General features: G+C 46.3%; 1 protein-coding gene across 1 annotated transcript; it reads left to right on the top strand.

Moving 5' to 3' along the window:
* The first annotated feature begins 1,856 nt into the window (after positions 1-1,856).
* On the top strand, positions 1,857-18,025 carry FCGR2B (Fc fragment of IgG, low affinity IIb, receptor (CD32)). The gene is made up of 7 exons (XM_011952993.1): positions 1,857-2,089; positions 10,446-10,703; positions 12,004-12,258; positions 13,025-13,147; positions 14,332-14,388; positions 16,704-16,741; positions 16,852-18,025. Exons 1-7 carry the CDS (start codon positions 1,978-1,980, stop codon positions 16,927-16,929), a joined length of 921 nt encoding a protein of 306 aa, XP_011808383.1. The 5' UTR covers positions 1,857-1,977; the 3' UTR covers positions 16,930-18,025.
* The last annotated feature ends 1,211 nt before the right edge of the window (positions 18,026-19,236 follow it).

The following is a 19,236-nucleotide window of genomic DNA, read 5'->3' as shown; positions in this document are numbered from 1 at the left end:
GGGCGACAGAAGGAGACTCTGGCTCAAAAGAAAGAAAGAAAGAAAACTCCACAGGTTATTCTGTTTCTACCTTATCTTACATAAAGTGCGATTTACTGACAGTGAGACAATACTTATTTGACTATTCCCCTACCTGCTCCTTTTCCCTTCCAACATGTAGATTGTCATACTCTTCCTCTTTTCCCTCCAGTCTGCTTTTCTTCTAAATATTGAAACCCTCAAATTCATCTTTGGAGAAAAGTTACAGACCACATACTGTTTCTTGTGATTCTGTATTTTTTTCTTCTGAGCACGTCCTTAAACTTGGCAAAATAACCTTCTAAATTAATTGCGACCTGTCTCAGATACCCTTTGTTTTACAATAAGAATTCATATGCTTACATAGTAACTATTCATTTTGGTTTCTTAGTGTGTTACCTATATATTGTATGCCTTTGTTTCTAATGATATTTATAAAGTATTGATGCCAGCTCATTGTTATCTCATCACCAGTTAAAAAAAACAATTTTTAACGTAAAAATTAGATAAGAGCTGGAGATGGATTTGGGGGTAGAATTGGGGCAGTAGTAAAAACGTGTGTCAGAGTGGGTGGGGCTGTTGAAGGTTTCTGAAGACCACAGAATGTGATAACAAGGTTTTACAGTGTCATTTCCTTAAGTATTAAAGTATTACAGCTTGCTTCCTGAGAGGGCATTTGGGAAAGAGTCCCCAGAAAGGGGCCCCAGGAGAGATTCCAGAGCAACTCGTGTTCTGGAGATGTTGAGGGTGAACAAATGGTGATGCGGATGATGACAGAATGCAAGAAAAGGGAACTAGCATTCACCGGACACCCGCGGTGTAGCAAGCACTTTGCTAACCCTCATATTCTCTTTTACTTTCCCAAAACCTGTAGTACTGTGGTTCTCAGCTAGAGGCAATTCATCCCCTAGGGAACACTTGCCAATATCTGGGGGCATTTTTGTTTTCACAACTCGGGGTGCCACTGGCATCTCACAGGTAGAGCCCAGGGGTGCTGCGGAACATGCTACAATGTTCAGGGAAGGTCCTCACAACAAGAATAATTTGGCCCAAAATGTCCATAGTGCTGAGACTGAGAAACTGTGCTTAAATGGTAGGCACAATAATCTTCACTTTTACAGATTTGGAACCTGACACTCTGAGAAGCCACCTGGCATTCAAACCTAAACCTAACACAGCTTCAAAGCCCATGCTGTTTCACCATGCCATTGCAGTGAGAACAGGGATGGAAATGAGGGTGGCAAAAATGACCAAGATACAAAACCAGGGCACAGATTGGCGCTCAATAGATATTTATTGGGATATTCATTAAATGGAAGAATGAATAAGAAAAAGAATGAATATGGGCAGGGGAATAGTGAGGATAAGCGTGGTCATTCTATTGCCATCCTGACATACTTCCTTGTCCTTGTTCCACAACTCAAAAGTGAGTCTGGGATTATGACAATAGAGAAAATTAAATGCTGGTAGGTGGCCTGGAGCCCCCATGCTCAGTTTCAGGAGGAGTCCAGATTCCAGTGCCGGGGTCTCCAAATGGAAGTAGAAGTACTAGATTGCTGGTGTATGCTGTCCTCCATCGCCCTTTCTCAGGAGGATAGAGACTGCAGCAGGAGGTTCTGAGCTGAGTTTTGGTGACCGTTTCCCTCTTTCTCCCAGAGGCCCAGGCCAGCTGTGGCCTCAGAGGGAGAAGAAGGGAGTTGTTTCTATAGTTTCTAAAATTTCTGTGAATTTGAATATGGGCTACGCCAGATTTATTCTGGGAAGCTCTGAATCTTCTAGGAGGGAACAACTGAGAGGAAAGAGGGTGGAAAAGGAGGAGCCTATGATAAAACAGAACATTTTTTTTTCGCTTCCTCTTTCAGACTCCAGAATTTGTTTGCCCTCTGGGGTAGAATCCGCCAAACTTCAAGAGAAGGCTGTGACTGCTGTACTCTGGGCACCAGCTCGCTCCAGGGAGTGATGGGAATCCTGTCATTCTTACCTATCCTTGCTACTGAGAGTGACTGGGCTGACTGCAAGTCCTCCCAGCCTTGGGGCCACATGCTTCTGTGGACAGCTGTGCTATTCTTGGGTGAGTCAGGGCCCCCGGGAGGGAGAGAAGAACAGGAAACTCGGCTGGGGATAAGCCTGGGCAAGGATGAGGGGTGGCATGGGAAGCCCGTCAGGACACCCAGGGGAGGGAAGGCAGGCTGGTGAAGATGAAACCCTGATGACTCTGCTGGCTTTGGAAAGTCATCCAGTGTGGCAGAGTTCAGGATTTTTTTCCGTGTCTTTCACCCAATCTCACTGAACACCCAGACTCTTGATGTTCTGTCACTTCCCACATCAGAACCCGCTGTGAGAAAAGTCTAGTAACCTATATTTGAATGACAAATGAATGGCCAGAGTGTTTGCCTTCTTTGAAATCTATGTTTCACAAAAGACCACATCTTAGGCAGGAGGGCCAGTACTGCCTTGGATAAGGGGTAGGGAGGAAGTTATAAGATGCATTTTTGGGAGGAGGTGGCAGTGGCCATTCTCTGTGCCCCTGAAACCACTTCATGCAGCAGAAGCCTATCATCTTCATGTGTAAGAATATTCCCCTGGGCAGAAGCACAGGGAGATCTAGGTTATCCAGAGAACAGGGGCTCTGAGAATACATACACCTGGGTAAGTCTGGAGTGATGTGTTGTGGGAACCAGAGAAATCATGCATGCTTCTTTTTACCACACAGACCATGATGGGGAGGTACTGGATCTGATCAACAAGAAAGCCAGGGTCTTAGGCCAAAATGGAAGGCTTTTTTTTGACCATGTTCTCAGCTGTTGGACAGGGGACAGGGACTGATCATGCTTGATGGTTTGAAAAGCCTATGGGAGGCCAAGTAGGGGAGACCTGCTGCCAGAACTATCTCTCAAATCTCAATTCCTGGGGCTTCCACCCTCACATTCTAGAGGAAAGCATACTGCCACTAATCCAAGTTGTGTGCTGTGACTGCTAGTGAAATCTGATCAGCTCTGGGGGCCCTCAGCTCTTGGCTGTCAATGCAGGATGATACTGGGCTACAGGAGAAAGAGGTAAGGAAGAGAAAGTATTCCTCCATGAATGGGATGCAATGGATTAAATTCGAAGAGAAAGTAAGGTGAACTACCTCATTTGTCATGTGGGGAAGCTCAGGCCTAGAGAGGTGATGTGCTTCTGTATCTCTGCTACTAGTGCTACCAATGTGCCAGTTACCTGGGCAAGATTCCTGGGAAAGATCTTTGGTATTTTCTCCCATTTGCCTTTTGCTAAATCATCAAGGATTTACCCTATTTTTTTCCACTCTTACTGGGGCTTCCACATTTAGGTCTTCATCACTTGATAACTCAATTTTTATAGCACCCTCTAATGGGGTCTTGATTGCTCCTGTCTCCCCTCCCCTGCATCCATGCTGCACACCAAGGCCATGGCATCTTCAGGTCCAGCTATGGCTGTGTCAGTGCATTTCATAAATGCCTTCTGTGCTACTCCATTGCCTACTGCAAAAACTCTAATTGTGCCCTGCTAACCGTGTTCCCCATTGCACACCAAATGGATCTTCTTCTACAGCCAGGCAATATGTACACTGCACTTTCTGTTTTTACCACTTTTGCTCCTGCTGATTCTCCAAATTCTATGTACAGGCACTGTTGTAGGATGTGGAGACTTATCAGTGAACATGACTGACAGCTTTCCTGACCAGAAATACGAGGTCAATGAACTGACTATGAAGCAATAAGTACACCGGGTGGGAGCATGTTTGGTATTTACTACTATTTATTAACTGTGGAATGGATAAATAATTGGTGACGTCTCTCTCCTTTCCTCATCTTTTTATTTTTTTCTCTCCCTCTTCTTCCTCTTCTTTTTTCACCCTCTCTCCCACTACACCGTCCCCCTTGCCAATCCTACATACTGAGGTTTTTAGCTACCACTTCTATGTCAATAACTCCTAAACCTATTTCTCTTGCTTGCTTCTGTCAAGTATAATTTTACATTTCCACTGCTGGTTGGACACCTCTAAAACGATTCACCAGCTCAAAAACAAAGCATATTCAAAATCCAGCTTATCATCTCCTCCTTACAAATGTTCTTCTCTTGCTAACATTTGTATTTGTGTAAGCACAGCCACCCTTTTCCTAGTTATCCAACTTAAATCACTCCCACAGTCTATTAAATGCCAACTTCTCTCTGCCACTTAAATTCCTTCTGCATCTGTTTCCTCTTCTTCACCTCCTGTTGTCAATACAACTTTGGGCTCTCTTATCTCCTACCTAGATCCAACCAGTGAATGATTTCCAGAGCAATGGCACGTAAAATTAATATGGCTACTGCTCTCTTTGAATTTTTATCCCACTGAGGGATATAAATGAAAAGTAAACAAACAAGAAGGCATAAGTACAAATGGAAAAGGACTATGAAGATGTAAATAGGGTATTGTGATAAGATTAGTTGTGGGGAAGACAAGAGAGCAGCCTACTTTAAACAGGATGTTATGTAAAGAGTTTTCTGAGGAGGTGACATGTAAGCTGAGACTCTCAACATGGTAGGGATTTAGCCATTTGGTGATCAAGGACGCATTTCGGGGTAGAGGGATTGGCATACAGAAAATCCCCAAATTTGAAGAATGCCAGGAAGGCAAGTGTTAATGAAGCTCGATGAGTAGGGGAAGAGGGATCTGAGCTGGGGCTGGAGAAGTAAGCACGGACCAAATTGAGAAGGGCTTGTAGGCCATTTCCACTTTATCTTAAGACCAAAGAAAGGCAACTTGTAAGCAGGGGAGTGACATCATCTGATTTCATTTTTTTTTTCTTTTTTAAGGAACTAGCTTCTTTGTTGAAAATGGATTGTAGGGGGACCATAAGAAGTGAGGGGACAAATTAAGATATGGGAAAAAGCTGATGGTGACCTAAACTGAGTAGTGGCTATAATGGGGGTGAAGAGAAGTTAGTGGGTTCAAGATCTAAGTTGGAAGCAGGATCAGCAAGACTTCCTGGTATGGAAGGGGCTGGATTTTGGGAGACAGACAGGTTAAAAGATGGCTTGCAGGTTTCTGGCCTATGTAGCTGGGTGGATAGTGAAGATAGATATTGACATGAGAAAGACGGAGAGAAACAGAATGTGTCCACTTGATATGACAACACGAAGCCATTGGTGATTTTGCCAAGAAAAGTTTTAGTGTTTTGCTGAGGGCCAAGTCCAAGTTGCAGAGAATTAGACAGTGAATGGAAGAAGAAATGAGGACAGCCTATGTAAGAAAAACAATGGAGAAATTTAGTTGTGAAAGGGACAAGAGAGGCCAGGCGTGGTGGCTCATGCCTGTAATCCCAATACTTGGAGAGGTCAAGGTGGGTGGATCACTTAAGGTTAGGAGTTCAAGACCAGCTTGGCCAACATGGTGAAACACCATCTCTACTAAAAATACAAAAATTAGCCAGGTGTGGTGGGGCATGCCTGTAATCCCAGCTGCTTGTGAAGCTGAGGCAGGAGGATTGCTTGAATCTGGGAGGCGGAGGTTGCAGTGAGCTGAGATGGTGCCGCTGTACTCCAGCCTGGGTGACAGAGTAAGACTCTGTCAAAAACAAAAACAAACAAACAAATAACAACAACAAACCGAGTGAAATGGGGCGGTAGCTGGAATTGTATGTGGTGTCAAGGAAAAGTTTTTTTTTTTTTTTTTGAGACAGAGTCTCGCTCTGTGACCCGGGCTGGAGTGCAGTGGCCGGATCTCAGCTCACTGCAAGCTCCGCCTCCCGAGTTTACGCCATTCTCCTGCCTCAGCCTCCCGAGTAGCTGGGACTACAGGCGCCCACCACTTCGCCTGGCTAGTTTTTTGTATTTTTTTTTAGTAGAGACGGGGTTTCACCATGTTAGTCAAGATGGTCTCGATCTCCTGACCTCGTGATTCGCCCGTCTCGGCCTCCCAAAGTGCTGGGATTACAGGCTTGAGCCACCGCGCCCGGCCTGTTTTTTGTTTTTAATGGAAGATACTGAAATAAATTTACCATTGATGGGAAGATCCAGCTAAGAGGGAGAAACTGGTGACGCAGAAGAGAAAGTGAATAACAGAAAGGGAAATCCTCGAGAGGATTAAAGGGAATGGGATCAGAGTACTTGCTTGAGACTGACCATAGATAGGAGGAGAGATACTTTCTCAAATGAAATGCAAGGAAGGAAAAGACAGGAGGAGATGCAGATAGACTGGTAGATTTAGTTGGGGGACGATGTGAGATTTTCTGTGTAACCTCTTTTGTTTTCTCTGTGAAATATGAGGGAAGGCATCAGCTAAAAATGAGAGGAGACTGGAGGCAGAGGGTGGGATGAGAAAGTTTGGGGAATGAGGAAAAGATGAATGTCACTACTCAGAGTAGCAGAGCAAATGTCTTGGAGAAAAGTCCACAATGGCAGTTCAGTGTCCTACTGAGTGCGGTGATCACACATTTACTGCATCAACAGTTTGCCTTCTTGTGTGGTAATTTCAGTAACACGCAATTGAGCAAGTAAAGGATGGAGAATACAGGTGCGTTTGGTAAAGATAGAGAAAGGCAACCGAAGTTAAGGGGATTTGCAAGGAGGTAATAATAGTGATGCCTCATTGAATTCAAGCTAGATGGGGGTGGGTGGGAGGTGAAGGCAAACATGTGCTCAAGGATAGACAGTGGTAAGACACATGCTTTGGGGTTCTTGATAAGGTCAAAGATTATTCTGGGGGCTGTACTTGAGCAGATAAAGTTCATCTCCAAAGAAAGAAAGTTTACTGATGATGAGCAGTTCAGGGAGTGAAGAGGCCAGGTGTTTGATGGGTTATCCACATATTCTGGATCACTGCAGTCATCTCTCTTTTTTTTTTTTCTTTTTCTCTGACCTCATTCTTCCATCACAATTACTTTCCTTCTTAATTAATCTCTTTGGCATTTCCCCTGTTCCAATCTATTTGACACTGCACTTTCAGCCCCAATTTGAAAATTCTGAGTAACTTCCCACTGTATACTGAACCAAGGAGCGAACTTATAAAAAATTAACTTAAATTTATTTGAAATTCACCATGTGTCATGTAGCACACTAAATGCCTTCTCTGGATTATCTCATTGAATCCTTACAACAACCCTATGAGGTAGATACTGCTGTCATTATCTTCATTTGCAAACAAGGAAACTGAAGCAGAGAAAAGTTAAGTAATTTGTGAAAGGTCACATAGCAGTAGTGGAGTCAGCATTTAAACTCAGTGTGTGCTTTCCCCCACTGTCACACCACCTGGCACTAGGAGCCCTCCAGAGTATGACTTCTACCTTGCTTTGTCCCTCATTACTGGAAGTGCTTGAGGAGAGACCAGAAATCAAGTAGAAGTTGGGCTGCAATTTGCTGGGAATGTTGCCAAGTACCTGCTGCTCCTTCCTGTGGAATACCTCTTTCCTCTCAACCAAAATCCTATCAGTCCTGGAAGGTCCTTGATGAACCTGGAAGGTCCCGTCTTCTCCATGGAATTCTCCTCCTTTTGAACCCCAAACCCTCCCAAACACAGAGCCCTGGGATCTTTTCTTTCTCTGAACCTCCATAGCATTTTATCCATATTCCTCTAATGGCATCTCTTTTACATCAGATTACACATGTGCTTATCTTCACCGTTAGATTCTTGTTCTCAGTGGAAGTAGGGACTGACATTCTTTTCCCTTAGTAGAACTCAGCTTGCATTGCAGGGCAGTGGGAAACCAATGCAAGTTTGTTGATTAATGTTGTATTGCAAAGGAAGGAAGTGATTGGTCCAAGTGTATATTTCGAGGTATTGGAGCATTGGGACCAGAATCCAGTTCTCTAAACTTTGAAGCCAATGCTTTCTCCACATTGCCCCCTTTTCGCCCTTTGGTTCTGCTTCCATTTCCTTCCATACTTTTGTCCCTGAAAATATACACGCACTTGGAAGCTTCTTGACTTTCTCTCAGCCCAGATGCAAGAGAAGACCCTCACCCATGGACAGATGGACACACACACACACACACACACACACAGCTCTGATTCACCTAAGGACCCAGCTTTGCTTCTTTACCCAATAATAGCAACCACAAATCTCTACCCACCCTAGCCCACACTGCCTCCCCTACGGAAGCTCTTTTCTTAACTCAGTGGCATCCCCTACCCCTGCATGAAGTCACAGATCTAGTGTCCTTTTGCAGTCTCTTTCTCCTTTTAAGAGATATTTCTAATAGCAAAAACCTGGAAGACCTAAATGCCAAGCAATAGAGTTGTTAAATAAATCACAGGACACCCAAATAGTAGAATATAGTGTAGCCATTTAAAATGACAACATGGGCGCACGCGGTGGCTCACGTCTGTAATCCCAGAATTTTGGGAGACCGAGGCGGGTAGATCACTTCAGGTCAGGAGTTCAAGACCAGCCTGGCCAACATGGTGAAACCCCTTCTCTTCTAAAAATACAAAACTTGGCGGGGTATGGTGACGCAGGCCTGTAATCCCAGTCCTTGGAAGGCTGATGCAGGTGAATCATTGAACCTGTCAGGCGGAGGTTGCAGTGAGCCAAGATCGCGTCATTTCATTCCAGTCTGGGTGACAGAGTGAGACCCTGTCCCCCCCAAAAGTAAAATAAAATAAAATAAAATAAAATGACAACATAGAAACAGATTCATCTACTAGAACTTGCATTGCTCAGTGAAAAATCAGGTTAAAGAACAGTTTTTAGAGTATATCCTCATGTACACTAATGTATGTCTGTATGTGAACAGCATGTGTGTGTGTGTGATCACAGAAAAAAATCCAACAGGATGTATGCCAAGGTGATAATATTTTGCTCCTATTTTCTATTTTTCTGTAGTGATCGTGGATTACTTGTGCAATTTCTACCCCATTCCAACAAAAGAACAAATCTTGCTCTCAGGATAAACTCTGGCAAAGTTATTTATACTGATGCATAAATCATATGTAAAGCCTAACAGAGACCTCTTTCCAGAGGCATATTTATTTTAATCACTCAAGAGGGTAAGCCAAAGGAAAATGTCACAAAACAGGTGGAAGAGGGTGTTATATAATTTTATTTCATTTTTGTATGTTACTGGGAAGGAGTTCTCAGTCCTTTCAAAAGTGCAGCTCGGCCGGGCGCGGTGGCTCAAGCCTGTAATCCCAGCACTTTGGGAGGCCGAGACGGGTGGATCACGAGGTCAGGAGATCGAGACCATCCTGGCTAACACGGTGAAACCCCGTCTCTACTAAAAATACAAAAAACTAGCCGGGCGAGGTGGTGGGCACCTGTAGTCCCAGCTACTGGGGAGGCTGAGGCAGGAGAATGGCGTAAACCCGGGAGGCGGAGCTTGCAGTGAGCTGAGATCCGGCCACTGCACTCCAGCCGGGGCGACAGAGCAAGACTCTGTCTCAAAAAAAAAAAAAAAAAAAATGTACCAGCAACTGAGCCCAGTACCAAGTCAGGGCCAGGAAAGGGTAATTGCTCCCGAAGGATCCCCTGCTCCCTCTTCTGCTCTCCTTCTTCTGTTTCCTCCTTCCATGGAGGCAAGTGGTAGGCAGCCATGGTGTTCAAATGGCAGAGCTGTCACAGAAAATGAGAATTCTGACCGCTCTCTCAACTGCCTTCCGCTGTCCAAATCAAACCAAGAGCTTCCTCTCTCCAAATAAAGTTCAGGCACATGCAAAATCACATGGCCTGCATATGTTGTCCCCCTGTGTTGCTAAATCCTTGACTGTGCATGTTTCTGAGAGCTTCAGAGAGCCGTCTCTGTATACCTCTGGCTACACTTTCCTGAGCACTTCTGTATTTGTGCCACTCAGCCTCCATCCCCCAGGACTGACCCTCCAGGTTTTCTCCCTCTCTCTTTATCCTTCTAAGGCCAGAGAGGCTCATCTATGCTTGGGTGTGAGGACGGGCCATGTTGACATCATTTTTAAAAGTATACAGAATGACATTAGGTCAGAACGGAAACCTGATATCCGACTCCCCCATGCCTGCCATCTCCACCAGAGCCCCCACTTACCTTTAGTCAGCCCCAGAGAAAATGTATCCACCAGTGTCCAAACACCTTTGTTTATTGGGGAGAAAAGTTAGTCTCAAAAGAGTATGTATGTATGGGGTGTCTCTGTGTCTGTGGTGGTGGGGAGAGGTTGGTGGGAGAGAGAGAAGGAACTGGTGAGGATTATCTCTTGGTGAAGTATATGTATTTCTAGGGTGTTTCTCTTGCCCACTCCCTCTTCTCTTTTTCCCTGTCTGAATCCCTGGGCTCCCTGGGGCTCTTGTGGTGGGATGTGTGAGCAAAAGCAACTGCCTTCAGCTGCAGAACCATTCTGGGCCTCGCTCAGCTTTTGGTGCCCCCAGTAGGCCCACAGGTGCTTCTGTGTCTGAGATTCAGGGCCTGCTCAGGCTCTTGGGCTTCCTCTTCCTCACGCTACCTCCTCTCTCTGCCCCTCAGCAGCTCCGCCGAAAGCTGTGCTGAAACTCGAGCCCCCGTGGATCAACGTGCTCCAGGAGGACTCTGTGACTCTGACGTGCGGGGGGGCTCACAGCCCTGACAGCGACTCTACTCAGTGGTTCCACAATGGGAATCTCATCCCCACCCACACGCAGCCCAGCTACAGGTTCAAGGCCAACAACAATGATAGCGGGGAGTACAGGTGCCAGACTGGCCGGACCAGCCTCAGCGACCCTGTTCATCTGACTGTGCTTTCTGGTCAGTGGAGGAAGGCCCCGGGGTGGGCCTGGGAGGGCCAGGATGGTTGAAATCTGCTTTCAGGCAGAGGTTTGCAGGAAAGGGGGGTGGCCTGCTTACTGGGAAGCATTAGTGTGAGTTGCCTCAGCGCATAACAATGGTTGTTTTTGCCTCAGTCCTGATTGAACAGATGGTTACCAGGCCACAAATAGGCAGCCAAGTGTGAGAGAAGCAGAAGGAAATCCCTACTGCATAAAACCCATTTCCATTTTAATGGCAGAATTGAAAAGCACAAACAGACCACAACGGAATCCTAGCCCTGGAAATGACTCAGTATACAAACATGATGAATTCATTTAACCCTTGAGTTTCCATTTCCTCACCTGCTCCATGGGGCACTAGTGCCTCCCTCAAAGGCTTCTGGTGAGAATCAGTGTTTCCCTTCTCCACGTTCTCAGAGTGCTAGGTGCCCTTCTCTGTCTTTCTCTTCCACCAGCCTATGGGAAACCTAAGATGAAAGTCGTGTCTTATCCATCTTTGTATTTCCAGCATCTGAAACTGGGCAGAGCTTAGTAAATATTTTGCTGGAGAGGTTGATGATCTTACAAAGCTACCATTGAAAGGTGGCTCTCTGTAAAGCAAAGTTGCAAGGAGATTGTGATGAACATTGTCCTTGTTGCTTTTCACTTGATCCCCTCCCTTCACCTGAATAGCAAATTTTCCTCAAAAGTACACAGCAAACGAATGACCCACTGGTGACACTGCTGCCTTTGGACCCTGCTGGAAAGAAGCTCCACATTTATTAACATTCTCCAAATAAATTTGTCAAGTAGCATTCATCAGGTAACATTTGTTGCACATTCATGACTTTCTGCTGTCCACAAAGGCATATGTCCTTCTCACATGCAGACTCCTCAGTCAGACTGGATTCCTCCTTCCCTCCCCGACATGGAAGAGATCACATCTTAGGGTCTCTTGTGTTCTTCCTACAGAGGCCTGTCAGGCAGGAAAAGGCTGCAGCTGCCTTCCTGGGAGAAGAAGGAGATGAGTGTATCCTGAACACCTACTATGTGCTAGGACCTATTGTAGATACATGACATTATCATGCCCATTTTCACAAATGAGGAAACTGAGGCTCAGAAGACTTAAATTATCTGCCCAAGAGTTCATAAATGATACAGCAAGCATTAGAGTCCAGAACTGTCTGATTTCAGACCTAAGCTGTTCCCTTTGCACACCATGTCCCACCAGTAAGGAAGATCTGGGTCTCAGAGCTGAGCCAAGACCTCCCAGGTCCTCTGGGGTTTTTTGCGTCTTTCAGAGTGGCTGGTGCTCCAGACCCCTCACCTGGAGTTCCGGGAGGGAGAAACCATCATGCTGAGGTGCCACAGCTGGAAGGACAAGCCTCTGATCAAGGTCACATTCTTCCAGAATGGAAAATCCAAGAAATTTTCCCATGTGGATCCCAACTTCTCCATCCCACAAGCAAACCACAGTCACAGTGGTGATTACCACTGCACAGGAAACATAGGCTACACGCCATACTCATCCAAACCTGTGACCATCACTGTCCAAGGTATGGGGAATCTGCCAAGATGTAGGGAGGGGAGAAGAGGGGATGGACAAGTGCTAAGGTCACATGGGCCTACACGGAGGTCTGAGAAAGGCCACAGCAGCAAAATTGGGCACTGGAGCAAAGAGGAGTGGTGTGGAGGCCTGGCTAAGTATTGGCCAATGAGCAGGAGTAGGGGCCAGAACTTGGAGCCGTCACCTCCCAGGTGATAGGTAGTCAGGCTCTTGTTCCACTTTGAAATGCAGGCCCCAGACTAAAGATGGCAGCGAAGCAGAGCTCCCTCATTGGTGCAGAGGTTCCCAAAGCTCCTGGGGATTCCTAAGAGCTGAAGTTTGCCTCGTTTCTTCTCATGGCTCATGTTATAGCCATTCACTCCAGAAAGCCTGGCATGTCATAGTCTGTTCAAGGCTGTGCTCCATAGAGTAATGATGCCTCCAGCTATGCAAGGCTTTGGGCCCACCCTCCCTACTGCCCCCAAGGGCTAAGGGGATTCCTTCCCTCTGCTCCTGCCTGCTCGCCAATGTGCCTTTATTAGTTTGGTGGAGAAACCTGGATAGGCAGGAGGCATAAGTCCAGCCACAGAAACCCTGTGCAGGTGAGGCTGGGGGATGTAGTGAGTCTTGCATTGGTGAGTGACTCAGACACAGAAGAGCTTTGGGTGACAAGCACTAGGACATAGCACTGGAGGAAGTGGGAGATGGGACAAGAAGAATACAAGTTGTCATTAAAATAGTAACCCCCATCCTGTCCTAATGTCTGTCTTCCCTAGTGCCCAGCGTGAGCAGCTCTTCACCGATGGGGATCAATGTGGCTGTGGTCACTGGGATTGCTGTAGCGGCCATTGTTGCTGCTGTAGTGGCCTTGATCTACTGCAGGAAAAAGCAGATTTCAGGTTTGTAGCTCCTCCCAGTCCCTTTTGTTATCAGTTTGCATTTGGTCCAGGCCCTAACCCCAGACATTTCCAGAATCCCTCTCTTTGGGCTAGATACGCATTCAGATCTAGGCCCGTATTGTATTATATTCATTTGTTCATTTATTAGATCATTCATTGACAAGACTTGAACAAACCAGCTTATGTGTCAGCCAATGTGTGAGTCATGGTAGGTGATGCCAAGATGAAGTCCAGTCCCTGCCCTTGGGGAGTTCTCAGCATTGTGAGGAAGACAGAAGTACAACTAGGCCATTATAATAAGATGGGATAAAAGCAATGATAGGGACATGAAAAGCCTAGGATAGGAGTACAGAGGAGGCTCCATAGTCCAACAAGGGCTGAGGCAGTTGGAGAAGGTCTTAGGGGGAGCAGTGTAGTGCAGTGATGGAGTGCCCATAGTGGGGTCGGACTGCCTGGGTTCAAATCTAGTTCCACAGTGTACCAGCTATATGACCCAGGTGAGTCACTCCACCTCTCTGTGCCTCAGTTGTCTCATGTGGAAAATGGGGACACTAATAGGACTCACCTCACAGGATTGCCATGGGGATGAAAGAGGCTGACGCTCTTACACCAGTGCCTGTCAGGCAGTAACAGCACACAAACAGGGCTTTTGCCATTCTGGAGGAGGTGGTGTGTGATGGCAGTGCTTAGCTAGGGAAGGAGGACTCTCCAGGTACTGGGCCAAGGCAGGGATTGAAGCTGGGTGGAGCTTATATGGGTGTTGAGGGAGGACTAGAGAGGGTGCTACAAGCTGCTGAGAAAGAGAAATAATCCCACTAACACCTCACAAAGCACTTTACAATTGGTTCATAGCTAGGACCTCAGTTACTGATGATAATACAGAGAAACAGGGAGAGAGACTGAGGCACAGATGTTTTTAAAAGGCAGAGCAAGTCTCAGATGCCATGGAGTGTCCTTTCTGACTCTCCTGGGCATCCCCATGGGTGACCTGAATTCTGCCTCTGGACCAGCCCTTTTCCAGGTGGGAGCAGCCCCTGAGCAGGGGAGCTGGGGGTGGGAGGACGGGAAGCATCTGCCAGAGGGAAGGCCTGAGCTGGTCCCATCCAACCCTGGCCCTGGTCCTTGGTCCTGAGGACTCAGGTCCCACCCCCTAATCCTACTAACCTCCTATGTGCCCCTCCCAGCTCTCTCAGGAAACCCTGAGTGCAGGGAAATGGGGGAGACCCTCCCTGAGAAACCAGGTGAGTACAGGGTTGTCTCAGGGATTCAGTGATGGCTCACCAGGGCTGCCTGCTGGACTGGAGCCAGCCAGAAGGGGCTTGTGCGAGTTCAGCTGGGAGCCAGGGAGGGAGCAGCGGTGAGGGGATGGCCGGGGCTCAAATCGCTTGGTCAGCTCTGAGTCTAACTCCTGGGCCTAAAGATGACCTCTCTGGAGATGAGAAGAAAAACACCAGTCCCGGATACAGAGGAGAGGGCTGTGTCCGAATTTCTGGGATCAGGAATCTGGGGATATTTCCAGATCTGGAAATCAGAGATACTTTGGTCTTTCTGTGGAGCTTTGGCAGAGCTGGCAAAGGAGAGGGCTAGGGGCTGTAAGACTGAGGCCAATCGGATGTGGGAGGCAGGAGTCTAAGGGGAAAAGAGGAGGAGGCCTGGAAACCCCTTGATTTGCTGAGGAGTCTATCTCTGTGGAGGGATGGGGTGGAGTGGCCAGGCTCAGCTGTCTGTGGAATGCTAAGAGGAGGTTTGGGCTTGAGAAAATTCTGGGGGACTAGGGGCACTAGTGGGCTCTACTCTGTGGGCAAAGCTTTGTTCCGATGCCCACGCACTCCAGGTTGATTGAAGTTTGGCCTGGTTCTGCCCCCATCACACAGTGGAGCCTTGAACCAGTCTCCCTGATGGGGTTCAGTCTCCTCACTGAGGAAATGAGTGGGTGACCTCTCAGGCCTTCTAGGTCTGACATTCTGAGAGCCAGGGGCCACTCAAACCCTGGCCTAGGTGAGAGTATGTAAAGGAACTTCCAGGAGGATGCCAGGCAACTTCCAGACTGTAGTTAAAGTCAGAGCACAAAGGAAACTGGGGCTTTTTCTGGGGGTTTCCATGATAGTAGGAACAGGCAGGGAAAAGAGGCTGTCAAAGACCCCAACTCAGATGGCTGGAGTATGATTCAGAGCAGAGCCAACAGATTTGAGAGCTTGAGCAAAATATCACTTGTCCAGCTGTGCTTGCAGCAAGGTCACCTGTCCGCTGGTCGGGCCCAGTGGGGACAGGGGCCTGTGTTTACACCAGGGCCAAAGCAGATCTGTTAAAAACAAAGTCCAAGTGGCCGGGCGCGGTGGCTCAAGCCTGTAATCCCAGCACTTTGGGAGGCCGAGACGGGCGGATCACGAGGTCAGGAGATTGACACCATCCTGGCTAACCGGGTGAAACCCCGTCTCTACTAAAAAATACAAAAAACTAGCCGGGTGAGGTGGCGGGCGCCTGTAGTCCCAGCTACTCAGGAGGCTGAGGCAGGAGAATGGCGTAAACCCAGGAGGCGGAGCTTGCAGTGAGCTGAGATCTGGCCACTGCACTCCAGCCTGGGCGACAGAGTGAGACTCCGTCTCAAAAAAAAAAAAAAAAAAAAAAAAAAAAAAAACAAAGTCCAAGCAACTGTATTATCCGTCTTGTTGTGTGGTTCTGTCTACACTGGCATAAGCACATTTCACAAGGCATTTTTGCAGCCAGGCACTGGAGCTGATGATTTCCCAAAAGGTAAAGCTGGGTTACTGGGATTCTTGGGGAATGTAGTAGAATGGGAATTCAGAATGTGGTTTGCTGCAGAATTTACAGCATGGCAATAAAGGCTCTCGGTGTTCAGGGAGTGAGAGAAGACACTAGATGCATTGTCTCAGATGCCTCCCGACTTCCTGAGAAATGCCACTTTGCAGATACTGGGGCTACTTTTCATACTGGCTAAGTCAGTTCATAGCAAAATATGAGGGAATTCAGTGTGTTTCAGACACTAACCAGAGAAAGTCCTTCCTTCCTTTCTTCTTCCCTCCCTCCCGTCCTCCCTTTCTCACTCACTTTCTCTTCCTTTTTAATGCCACAGAGTACCATATTTTTCAAAGTTCCAACAAAGATGCACTACATTCAGACAATGTGAAAATGGCCCTCAGCCTTCTCTCCCTGAAGTCTGTGGCCAGCAAAAATCTGGACTTCACTTCACTCTGATGCTGAACACTCCCCTACCCCACCTCTTCCCCAATATCTCAGATCTCAAGGCTCCCTGGTTTGCTTCTAGGAAAGCTCCGCAATTCCCTGAAAAGAATGCAGCTCAAGTGACTGCTTCACTTTTTCACCGTGGCCCATGGGGAAGGCTGTGGCTGGGCTACCCCACGCATGGATCAGTGAGGCCATATTTACCCAGTGCTTGGCCTAGAGATCCGAGACAGGGTCAGCAGTGCTTGCTTTGGCTCTAGTTTGGGTGTTGGTTTTGCAGCCTCAGCATCAGCACAGGCAGGCCCTCTTCTCCGGCAGTGCTCTGGCTGATATTTCTTCTTTTTGCCCACAGCCAATCCCACTAATCCTGATGAGGCTGACAAAGTCGGGGTGAGTGATCCCAGCCATCTCCCCCTCCCTTCTCCCCTTTTGCCCTCTCTGTTGCCTTCTTTCCTAGGCCCTCTCTGTGGATCCTGACTGCTGGTTTTTGCCTTTTCTAGGCTGAGAACACAATCACCTATTCACTTCTCATGCATCCGGATGCTCTGGAAGAGCCTGATGACCAAAACCGTGTTTAGTATCCGTTGTCTTGCCTTGGGATTTGAGAAGAAAATCAGAGAGGGAAAGATCTGGTAGTTCCTGGCCTAAATTCCCCTTGGGGAGGAGAAGGAGACGCTGCAGTTCCAAAAAAGAAGGTCTCTTCCAGAGTCATCTACCTGAGTCCTGAAGCTCCCTGTCCTGAAAACCACAGACAATATGGTCCCAAACGACCAACTGCACCTTCTGTGCTTCAGCCCGTCTTGACATCAAGACTCTTCGTTCCACATCCACACAGCCAATACAATTAATCAAACCACTGTTATTAATAGATCATAGCAACTTGGGAAATGCTTATGTTACAGGTTACATGAGAACAATCATGTAAATCTATATGATTTCAGAAATGTTAAAATAGACTAACCTCTACTAGCACATTAAAAGTGATTGTTTCTGGGTGATAAAATTATTGATGATTTTAATTTTCTTTATTTTTCTATAAAGATCATATATTACTTTTATGATAAAACATTATAAAAATAACATTCTGTTTACCTTTTCAAGGCTGTATTGGTTTGAGTGTAGATTGAACTGCGTGGGGTCTGTTTCTCTTCAGTGATGAGACTCTTAGGAAGGCAGGAACGGATAGGATGTGGGGGAAAGGAGAGATGGGGATTTGGAATGTAGAGTTAGTGCCCCTTTTCTTAAAACTGAATACAGTCATGCACCACGTAACGATTTTTAGTTCAACAACAAACTGCATATATGATGGTGGTCCCATAAAATTATGCTGCTATATCTCTACTATGCCTTTCCTATTCCTATGTTTAGATATATGAGTACTTACCGTTGTGTCACAGTTGCCTAAAGTATTCAGTACAGTAGCATGCTGTACAGGTTTGTAGCCTAGGGGCAATACGCTATACCGTACAGCTGAGGTGTGTAGTAGGCCACACCATGTGGGTTTGTATAAGTACCTGCTATAATGCTCACACAGCAAAATTGCCTGCATTTCTCAAAATGTATCCCCATATTTCAGCAATGCATGACCGTACTCTTCTGCCAGTGACCTTGTATTCTTGTTTCCATGTCTTTTTCTATTTCCTCCTATGGCAAATAAAACACTGTTTTGCAACACAAGTTCACAGGAAGTCAAACTTCAGATGAGCCCTCAGTGGAGACTGCTGACATGTCCTGCTCCGCTATTCTCCCAATGTAGTTACCAGAAGGATGTGACCTTCTCAGAGAAGTCATCCCAGGCAGATTAGAAACATGACTGGCAGTCTCCTTGAGGGTTTGGAGAGTGCCCTTGGAGAGGCTTCATTTTCCTGGGACTCTAACACAGTATCATTGTGCAACATTTGTTGCACTTTTTATGGTAGGATAAAAAGTACTCACTTTTTATGGTCCCACAATCAGATTTCATACACACTTATTGTTTTAGTAATAAGGGATAATAATTAAAATTACTGCGTTATTGAGGGCTTACTTTGTGCCGAATTATATGCTTTAGAAATTAGAGAATTTACAATTAGCCTTTTATATTTCCTCTTTTGTGAGTTTCCTGTGCGTTTATTCTTTGCCTATTTTTGAAGATACAATGTATGTCCCTTTATTTATAAATTGCATAGTAGCAACTTATTTCCTTTTATTTGTATGTAAATTATTTCACTACACTAATAATATATTCTTTTTATAAAATTAAGATACAGATAGGCAAAACAAAAAAATTAGGTCGCCCATAAAGCCATAAACCAGAAATAATTAATGCTAGCATTTAAGGATATCAATCTACATTCCTGTCTGAGGCAGTGTGTATTTGTGTTTTAAAAATTGGATCTAATCCCAGCTACTCGGGAGGCTGAGACAGGAGAATCACTTGAACCCGGGAAGCAGAGGTTGCAGTGAGCCAAGATTGCACCATTGCACTTCAGCCTGGGTAGCAAGAGTGAAACTCCATCTCAAAAAAAAAAAAAAAATTGAATCATATCATATATTTTTACATATTCATAAATACACTCAGGCAAAAATGTATGCTCATTGTAAGCATGTAAGCCCAAATAATACCGAAAGATAAGGAGTAAAAAGCAGAAGCCCTTTTCTTTCTTTCTGTCTTTCTTTTTAAGAGATGGGGTTGTAGCCCAGGCTGGAGTGCAGTGGCAGGATCACAGCTCACTGCAGCCTCAAACTCCTGGACTCAAGTGATCTTCCCACCTCAGCCTTCCCAGTAGCTGGGACTACCACACCTGGCTAATTTTTAAGAATTTTTTGGCCGGGCACGGTGGCTCATGCCTGTAATCCCAGCACTTTGGGAGGCCGAGGCGGGCAGATCACGATGTCAGGAGATG

This window comes from Colobus angolensis, unplaced genomic scaffold (genome assembly GCF_000951035.1).
Source record: "Colobus angolensis palliatus isolate OR3802 unplaced genomic scaffold, Cang.pa_1.0 Scaffold354, whole genome shotgun sequence".
Classification (NCBI taxonomy): Eukaryota; Metazoa; Chordata; class Mammalia; order Primates; family Cercopithecidae; genus Colobus; species Colobus angolensis.
Note: the sequence above shows the minus strand (reverse complement) of the source record. Positions and strands in the feature narration are given on the sequence as shown.